This window comes from Argentina silus (assembly GCF_951799395.1).
Source record: "Argentina silus genome assembly, chromosome: 12".
Taxonomy (NCBI): domain Eukaryota; kingdom Metazoa; phylum Chordata; class Actinopteri; order Argentiniformes; family Argentinidae; genus Argentina; species Argentina silus.
This window is the reverse complement of record NC_139666.1, coordinates 17,020,717-17,030,716: the sequence shown is the minus strand read 5'-3', so window position 1 is coordinate 17,030,716 and position 10,000 is coordinate 17,020,717. Positions and strand designations below refer to the sequence as shown.

General features: G+C 42.4%; 1 protein-coding gene across 1 annotated transcript in view; it reads left to right on the top strand.

Annotated features, from left to right (window-relative positions):
- The window catches only part of dachd (dachshund d), a 93,764-nt gene that overhangs the window by 58,391 nt on the left and 25,373 nt on the right, over positions 1–10,000 (top strand). Inside the window, exon 4 of the mRNA XM_083681578.1 lies at positions 9,996–10,000. This exon is cut by the window's right edge and continues 168 nt beyond it. Coding sequence (XP_083537704.1) covers positions 9,996–10,000 — 5 coding nt within the window. The remainder of the gene's footprint in view (positions 1–9,995) is intronic.

Here is a 10,000-nt window from a genome sequence, read left to right as displayed (position 1 = left end):
TGTTCATTTTAAGGCACAGCAAGCCCAACTGCTCCTGTTTACTGTGTTCGTACCAAGCTCTATAATCAGAATACACTGCTTCTCCAGAAGGTACATCAAGACTGTACAATCTGGGACACTTAGCCTTATTTTCTGAGATCAATGCATAACTAGGCTCCTCTCTATGTGAGGTCGTTACTGGGTCACGTCATGGCTTGTACTGCACGCTGACTACAGTCGGTCGGAGAAACGCGTTAATTATTATATTTAAAGCTCTGTTGGATGTCGGCACATGGCTGATGATCATATAGAGTCCATGTAATGACATCTATTTCTGTAACAGGAGACATACAGTGAATAACCAACTAGTACAATAACAATCATCAACATGGATGAACAAACCATTACTGTAGCAGGGTTCAGTGCCTGGCTATTATTATAAAGTAATATATAATGTATTGTAGCATGGACATTAATAATCAAGTCTCATATTCAAACTGTACAACATTGTGCATTGAATCTCACAATAGGGCCATGAGTTTTTCTTGTTGAGGTGATATGGAAGACAGATTTACTGGACCTAATTATAGATACAGGATTTTATTTCAATACGACCAACCTAGATTTACATGTTAGAAAAAGATCAATTAAACAACCCCATGGTCAACACTGCCCCTCTCACCCACACAGGGAGTGGACACGCACGCACGCACGCACGCACGCACGCACGCACGCACGCACACACACACACACACACACACACACACACACACACACACACACACACACACACACACACACACACACACACACACACACACACACACAGTGCCTCCTGCTCTTTGATAGGGATCTGTTTGGTCACACTCTCTGCGCCAGCTGTCAGCCCAGCTCCACTGCTGCGATTTAATTAGTCTGTTTATGTCCTTTCTAATAATAAAGCTCTCTTGGTGGAAGGACATATCCAGCTAGCTAGTGCCCGGCTCTCTGTTAGCTTTGCTAGCGCCGATGGCCTAGCATGGCTAAATGTAGGCCGTAATAGAGGATGGCGGCCACTTTCTGGCCTAATGTCTTCTCTTGCTGGAGCCTCTGAGAGGGCAAGGGGAGAGAGAGAGTGTCTAGTCTGCAGCCAAAGGTCAAATGTCATACAGTGGCATCCACACAGGCTCAGAATATGTAAATGAGAGGGTTTTAGAACCTCCAATCAAGCGTAACTGATTTCCTATGTATTTAACTGTAGGATAATGCTGTGTGCTGTGGCGAGGAAAGCCTCAGTATGAGCAGTCAGATGGAGAGTATGGATGAGCAGTGGCAGTAAGTAAGACTGACAATGTGGGTCAGATACTGTAGCTTCACTGAAGGCAGAGAGACATCCAGACGCACTGACGGACGGACGGACAGACAGACAGACAGACAGACAGACAGACAGACAGACAGACAGACCAGCAGCATCCAGACTGAGTAGACCTGCCTTTAGAGATTGATGGGTCTCTCTCTCTCTTTCTGTCTCTCTCTCTCTCTCTCTCTCTCTCTCTCTCTCACACACACACACACACACACACACACATTTGTCCTTCCCATCTCTCTATTAGTGCGCTGGGCTCAAGGGATGCAGGTGACAGATAAGTGAGGAGCGTCACACACGTTTTAATAGACATTTCAAAAGATAAACTTGATAATCGTTTCTTGTTTTAATGAAGTCAAATGCCCTCGTTTTAATTCTGGTTGCGTCGGCTGTTAAGCATCAGCGAAAAATTTGAATATGCATGATTGGGAAAATGTGTAGCACGCTGATGTAGCTACAAAACACACAAATGCCGACAACTGCAGAAATAGATTACAAATAACAAGGAGAATTGATTAAACATTATTTCCGTAATGATCCATATCAAGTTCTATCATCTTTGAGTGGCAGCGGAGTTGTTGCATTATTATTAGAGCTTAGAGAGAGAGAGTGAGAAATAGAGAGAGAGAGAGAGAGAGAGAGAGAGTGAGCAAGAGGGGGAGAGAGAGAGAGAGAGTGTGAGAAATAGAGAGAGAGTGAGCAAGAGGGGGAGAGAGAGAGAGAGAGAGAGAGAGAGAGACAGGGAGAGAGAGACAGGGAGAGAGACAGGGAGAGAGAGAGAGAGAGAGAGAGAGAGAGACAGGGAGAGAGAGAGAGAGAGAGACAGGGAGAGAGAGAGAGAGAGTCAGAGGCATGCTAAACAAATCTCATGTCATGCAAATATTTGTCTGACTGTCTCTTGTGGTTACTTCACAATAGCAGGGGCACGGCTATAAAAAAACAACTGACCAGTCGAGTTGTCATCCCTCATCAACATTAGGGCTCATTCTTCATTAATTGGATGGATTAATTTGGAGCGGTTTGATGCGGGGGTGATGCATGCGTTTGGCTGTCCCCTCCGCAGGATTCTCTGTCAGGTTGAATTTAGCAGGGGAAGGGACTGACCTTTGAAAGTGAAGAGATCAAGGCAATTTGAAAAGACAATGTCACAGTGTGTAAATGTGATATGTGCAATAAATGACATTCAACCTTTCACTGATTATGAGCTCTCTCAGGTTCTGTGAAATGTGAAATATGCACAGGCTGTAATTGCATGGAATGATGACGCTGATCGTCCGTCTCACAACAAACACTAAGATGAAGGAGAGGTCACATTAACGCATCATTTGTTATTATCGTTCTGTCAGTAGGACGGCATAGAGGCTGTGTCATGTTTATGTGGAATAATACCAATTGATTTGGAAGTGTTTGTGGACGACCATTGGGACTTTGGTATTCATATAGAATGAAGGAGAAATGCTAAATAGTCAGGACCAAAATGCATTAAAATCCATCCAAAATCTTGTTAGGATATTGTCAATCGTCCTACGGCTTGTTTGAATAATAAACGCATTCATGTGCTAGATGTGATCAATATATGATCAATCGAATGGAACATCAGAATCTCTTTTCCACTTGCACTACTGCATTTTGATACAGGAGCGTCATCGAGGCGTAAGACATTTACTCAGACCAGACACCCTTAGTACTTACCTTTTTTCCTTTGGGAACTGTGAACAAACAGCATTTACACTACAATTTGTTTAGAATATCTTCAACAAATAATCATCTTTAAATTCTACGCGTATTGAGTATTGGATCAGATAAGGTATTTTGATACTTCCATCCTTGAGCACATGAACATTTTAATATAAGTCATGCATTGTTTAATTGCATTTGTAATCCTCACATTTGTCACGAAAAATAATTAGCTTTACATTGAAATCATTAGCATAATGACAGGTATAGTGATTCCCTCTCAGGCAGGGATTGTTATGGATGAGGGGAAAAGGCTGGACCAAGTGATGCTAATTTTGTAATTAGAACAGATGATCCGATGACCACATGCAAACCGATCTCCCCTCCAAAGCGATATGACGGCAGAGTGGGCCGTGATTGATAACGCTCGTCAATATATTTCATTTCAGGATCCTGAGTCAAATGACAACTGGTTGCCATTGACTGAAAGCAATCTTTTTAAAAGGGGAGCGTTTACTAAGTATCAGATGAAAATGATTCCTCTGTCTGCTTGGGTGTCACTGCCTGTGGGAGCTTTATTGATTGGGCTTGAATATATTGCACCCTCAGTAGTAACAGCTGCTTGTAATGTCTCTCCTATCCTCCTCCCTCTCCCTTCTTCTCCACTGGCCATGCTGCAGTTTACAGTTTATTGTTAGTGGTGTGTGTGTGTGTGTGTGTGTGTGTGTGTGTGTGTGTGTGTGTGTGTGTGTGTGTGTGTGTGTGTGTGTGTGCGTGTACGTGTGTGTGCGTGCGTGCGTGCGTGCGTGCGTGCGTGCGTGCGTACGTGCGTGCGTGCATGTGCGCGTGCCTCTGATCTGTCTCTGATCTGTTTATTGAGAGTGATCTGGGACAAATGTAAAGTGAAACTGGTTCCGACCCAGATTAGAGATGTGAACAGTATGGTCTAATGTGTCCTGAAGGCTTGGACGTCCTGGGCATCCCCAGCCATGTGGATGATTACGTTAAACATATCCACCATTTCCCTGCCCCTTCATCTTGTCAACGGCAGGGATGTTGGCATTAGTTAGTTAAGGTCAAGTTTTAATCTGGTTTGCCACATGCAAGCATATGGTGTGATTATCTCTTCTCTTAGCATTTTCAGAAGCAGTTTGTTAGAGAAAGAAAGATTGATCGGAGAAAAGAAAAATCTGTGTCAGAAAGTCCACTGTGCGATTTTTCACTCCTGAAGAATGTAATCAATATTAAAGCAAACAGGTTTTGCACAACATCTCAACATACTGTAAGTCTCTGAAATAGAATTGATATGTCCTAGTCAGGTATCTGGCCTTCCCATGTTCATACACCATTTGTACGGTACAAGGTAGAGCTAGAGATTAAAACCACTCTGTCATCTGGTGCAGGCGGCTGCCCAGCGTTTTTATACTTACAGGACAAACAACGTTGTCTGTCTCCTCTGTAATTCCTACCACATGTTCCACTTCAGCGGTTCAGGGGGGGAGGAAAGTAATTATGTTACCTCATCAAACCAAAGATGTTTTCTTATCATTACTTTCTCTTATACGTTACATTGCGTACCTTGGCAAGTGTTCTATGCCCACCTGAATCATGGAAAGTATGTGTATCTCTTCATCACTGCATCGTAAACACACACATTCTGTTTGTTGATACGAATTAGCTCCAAACGTACCCATTTGCTGTGGCTTTGGAAATGATGACCATATTGTCTGCATGTACGTTGAGTGCAGTACTGTATATGTCTGTGCGTGTGTGTGTGTGTGTGTGTGTGTGTGTGTGTGTGTGAGTGTCTGTGAGTGTCTGTGTGTCTGTGTATCTGTGTGTGTCTGTGTCTGTGTCTGTGTCTGCGTCTGTGTCTGTGCCTATGTCTGTATTTGTGCATGTGTACATTTATACCTAACGGTCTCCACATGTGTGCATGTTTACATCTCCCTGTTTGTGTAAATAGGTGTTCTACCATCACGTGTCTTGTTTGTGTGTGGAGTGCGTAGGTGAGTGGATGGCAGGTATTCCAGCTCTTTAACAAAGACAAGATGTTTTCTTTATTATCAACATTAACGGTGTAAACACAAAAAGGCTTCAAAGTTTCACTCAATGACACTAGGGGGCTGTGGGTGGCTACATCAAAGACCAGCACCTTCCTCTCTCTCCCCCTTTAATGAGGAACAGGGCTCAACAGCCTTGACTGAGCCCGCCATCTGTGTGTGTGTCTGTGGGTGTTTGTGGAGACAAAAACAGTCTACAGCACCACCACAATACCAGACAACACCATGTTTATGAAGGGCTGACTGCATCTAAGAGGTTTTTTCTCCACAATGCTATTCTTGTTTTACCTCAGTTTGAGCTGATTGGTTTTGGTTATGATATGGATTGCATATATTGTAGCATATTTACGGTACTACTCATCCGCATCATACTGAGATTACTACTTCCAGTAAATATATGGTTAATTAATGGTATGGAAAGACCACCGAAATGTCCCACAGCTTGGAAACATAATTTTTCATAAACCAGTCATTTCCTTTTGGCATTTAGCTGCAAATCCTTAATGTGACCACAACAAAGTCCTGCTTCTAGACCAATGCCATGCCACCAGTCTCACCTTTGTCTGAGTTATGCTTCAGCGACATGGGGCATTTTACGAGGGCAATTAGTAGAATAGCTCAGATTGTTTTGCACTGTAACAAGGAGCAGTATATAGTTTATACAGGAAATCTATGCTTAATAAGAATGGTGCAAATGACAGTTTTTACAGATCAGAAGAGAAACACCATGATCTCCACACCATGAAAGCAAAAGGGCTCAATGCTGTACAAATCAGCTCAATCTGTAGCTTGATTCAAATCAAAGGACTGACCACGAACATGTTTGTTTGACAACAGCATTTACCATGCATTGTTCCGAAGCCCCAAGCCTTCCAAACAAAGACAGATAGGCTTGATACAAGTAATTTAATTAGCACCAAACTCAGCTTTGGCTGCGGCAACCAATTATACATTCCTGAGGCATCCGCAGGTCCAATTCCACAGCAGAGAGAGGCAGATCCTCTCCAGCCCTGTCTCTTACAGTACATCTCCCCCCTTCCATTTAAGGGAAGGTAAATAGCCCGGACAGACAGCTTCATTAGCCAGCATCTGAGGAGCGGAGGGCCGATTGTCGCTTAAATAGTGCGCTTTTACTGCAGGCCCAGCCGGCGACCTCAGATCAATTACAGCTGACATTATTGTTTGTCGGGAGCCTTTTTCCTGGACAGAGGGAGTAAAAAACGAGATCAGGCCTCAGCTTTGGCTGGAAATGTAATCTTCCCCCTCTCCTTCGTTTCGTTCACTCCACAAACAATAAATCATTCAGTTGAAGAGATAATAAAGTGCCAAGTAGGAGCTGGTTTAATTTTTGTCTGGGGAAATCTATCTAGTGCAGAGGTACAGAAGAAGGGGGCTAGTCACCCGTTAGATGCACTGTTCTGTTCCGTGTGCCATTGTGAAGGCAGGGTTTCACTCACATAGACTACCTTTGGCTTAAGAGCTCATTACTGTGCACCCGGAAGATGCCCTACAGTGGAACTGGACGGTTTGTAAAGCTGACATTCAGGCTCCACCAGAACTCCAGTTAAAACACCAGGATTAACGACAGCAGAGATTGCTGCAGGTTAATGGCTCAATCATTTTAGTCATCGAAAAAGGTTGCAATTACTGCCCTGTTTTTAATCATCCTAAACCATTCATCATGTGGTTTTTATTTTTTTTATTTTTTATGTCTGATCCATCAGCTAAACATTTCAGTGTGTCTGACATTACACCTTTTTAATCATGTGATCTTATCAGTGGGTGCTTGAATTCATTCAATTTATGCTCCGTGATTCAGATCTCTGCCTACCCATGCATGAACTCCCCAGCATTGCCCAACGTAATAGCTGAGCTGTTTGTATCCGTATTAAGTGATTTGTAGTTTTAATGATGGTAAATAGGAGTTCACCTTTCCAAGTCCCTCAGGCTTACTCCAGGTAAATTATTCGAAATGCATTGTTTATGCCCTTCAGTAGGAAAATAGCTTTTGGGAATTCAGCTCTCGTCAAATTGAACTTCTCTCTGGTAGAAAAAAACAAAACGTAACTGACAAACATATGCATCTAGAGTTATAGCCTAAACTCATTTCTTTTTTTTTCTTTTTTTTAAGTTATCAGGCATTGTGTATGTGTTCAGTTAGGAGAAACATATTATCATCATTAATCACTGTACATGATGTCATTCATTGGGAGTGAAGGTGTAAAAACAGTTGCTGTCATTTTCCCCAATTGAAAATGTGCACACTGTGCAGCCACAAACACACACACAGTACATAATGTCAACATTTGGACAATAGTTTGTAAGGCTTGCACTTACATATACAGTATGTTACATCCAATATAATTCAGCGTATTATCATACTTATGATACATTATCTTTGAATCAATCATTATACGCTAAAAGTGTATGAGGATATGAGAAACACGTAAGAAGGATAAATAGGCTCGATACATAAAAACAGATAGAAATAAACTACATAACACTCCAAGCCATGTGGCAACAACACCTGATGGCTTGAATGCAGCCAATCTCTTGCGCCCAGCGCCTTTCAGCTGCCAGTAAAAGGACTTGGTGAACCCTCGTTGGCCTGTAGCAGGTTCTTTTACAGTGTGTTGAATGGGCCTTTATGAGAGAAACATCGCTTAAGGATGGAGGAACATGAAAGGGGCTGGACTGAAGGAGTGAGACTAAAACCTCTAGAGTGAACAGCCTTCCACTGTACCCTGCAGCCTGCCTTTCAGACTGGGACACAGCATAAAGCACAACTGTTAACACGAGAGACATCACTCATGACCGGTCTTGATAAAGGAGAGGTATTTGAATGACAAAAGCAAAGTCATATCAGTCTTGGGCTATGTTTTTTTTTCATCTACCTTCCCTCTGGGGTATGTTGATTCCCTTCAGATCCACTGTGTGTGTCTGTGTATGTGTGCACACATGCATACAGTATGGGGGGAGGGGGGGTGTTTGTGGGTCTGTATCCGTGTGTATGTATGCCTCAAAGGCAGCATAGCATTCCCCACTCTGGCCCTTGAGTGGCTTTGAAAGGTAGATACATAGACTGGCCCTCTCCATGTTGTCCTACTGTAAGTACCCCTGCAATCAGGCCCTCTGTGGCGTTTTTTAATTGAGCTCAGCCTGCTGAGTGGTAATTGATTCAGACTAGAGTTCCATGAGAGGCTCCAACACAAGGTGCTGCCTGATTTCCGCCTTCTTTAATCTCCTCTTCTTTTTCATGTTTGGGAATGCTTGCCACTGGGAATCTGCATGGCACCTTTCTTATGGAAATCAATGTTGCTTTTGGATGGACAGAAATGGCGGCGAGAAAGATAGAGTGCTTCTTACGTATTTAATTTCCAACCGGTGTCCTTCTCTTTAGAGGCTTCAAGATGCAGATCTCCTTGCCCTTTGGCGACTGATGTTGTGCTACGAAAGCGAAGCAGGGTTGTTTTGTGGATTCGCTCTCTGTAGTGGTGTGTTGTTTTTTTCTTCTTTCTTTCTTTCTTTCTTTCGTCTTCTTTTTTCTCTTGGCTCTTTACCTTGAGCCAAGCTGCCAAAAGAAAATAAAAAAAAAATACAACAAAAAAACCCCCCAAAAAACCCAGAGGAGCTCAATCAGATTCCACAGCGACGATGAGGTTTTCTTTTAAAGCACTTGAGGGAAAGCATCTGAGTGGTGGAGGGAAGAGGACCGAAATGTTCCCAGTCACTTTTGATCCCCCCCCAGTTCAAAGTCCCCAGAGAGAGCGGAGGGGGGGGGGGGGGGGGGGGGGGGGGGGCGCTGTGGTTCGGGGGGAGGGGGGGGGCAGACAGACACCTAGCTTTGACCTTATGTGTGCGTTCACGTCCTTTGAAAGTTGGGCTGTTTTCATCATACCATTTCAAGGCACAGCAGAAGTACAGTGCTCCCCATGGTATTTTTATTAGGCATTCTTTACATTTCTGTTCCACTTATGTCTCCAATTTTGCCAATTAGAGGACTATTACTGAGCAGAAATTGAATAATTTGAAACATTTGTAAGATATCTGATGTTGTAAAGGAATAATTTGGTTCATGCAGAACAGAAACGAAATGAAAATTCCCAGTTGTTGTAAGAGTTGAAAGTCAAACTCGCTCGGCTCTGTGGTCCAGAATATAGGCTTCTATAATTAGCCTGAAGCCATTTCCGTACCGTAGTCTGAGTATACTTGTTTGTCATTAGCACGTTTTAACTAGTCATTTGGGTAATGGCTTCCATGATTGCCTTGCTTTTACAGAGATATTTCTTATATGAGTCTATTTCCATAATACACCCTTTTTATTCCTCATAGAATAATTGATGTATCTTTACGGCTGTGTAAACTTTTGCCTTTGAATTACTGTGTATATATAGTTATCACCACCATTTTCATTGTAATTATTGTAATTTTATATATTATTAACGTGTTGTAAAACATTAAGATCTCTTATGTTAATATGAAATGATACCCTGTGAATCACTTGCGTTAATTACTGCAAAATACTGTAGGGAAGGACTGGGTTTAACGCATCATACCAATGTTATTACAGTAAATTAGTGTATGTCGTTTGGTACTAATTCTTCTACGTTGTTATTTTTACACACCAAAGCATCAGTAGTAGTAATCTGTACTGTCAATAAGGTTTTTATGGACATGACTACACAGTTTGTATTGAGAGAAACATATTCTGTAAAATATAATTTGTTAACATTTTTGACGATTTTTTTTTATTGAATCTGGTTTTTAGTACAGTAGCTAACCCTACCTCCTTCAACCCATGGCTTCAACCCGTTGGTGTTTCATTGTTTTGCATCTTTGCCCCAATGTTTTTGTAGGTATTTTGAGGTGCCACTGGGAAACACTAGAGAATAGCCTACACCTTCAGCCAATCAACTTTCCTTTTGTCGTAGGCCTG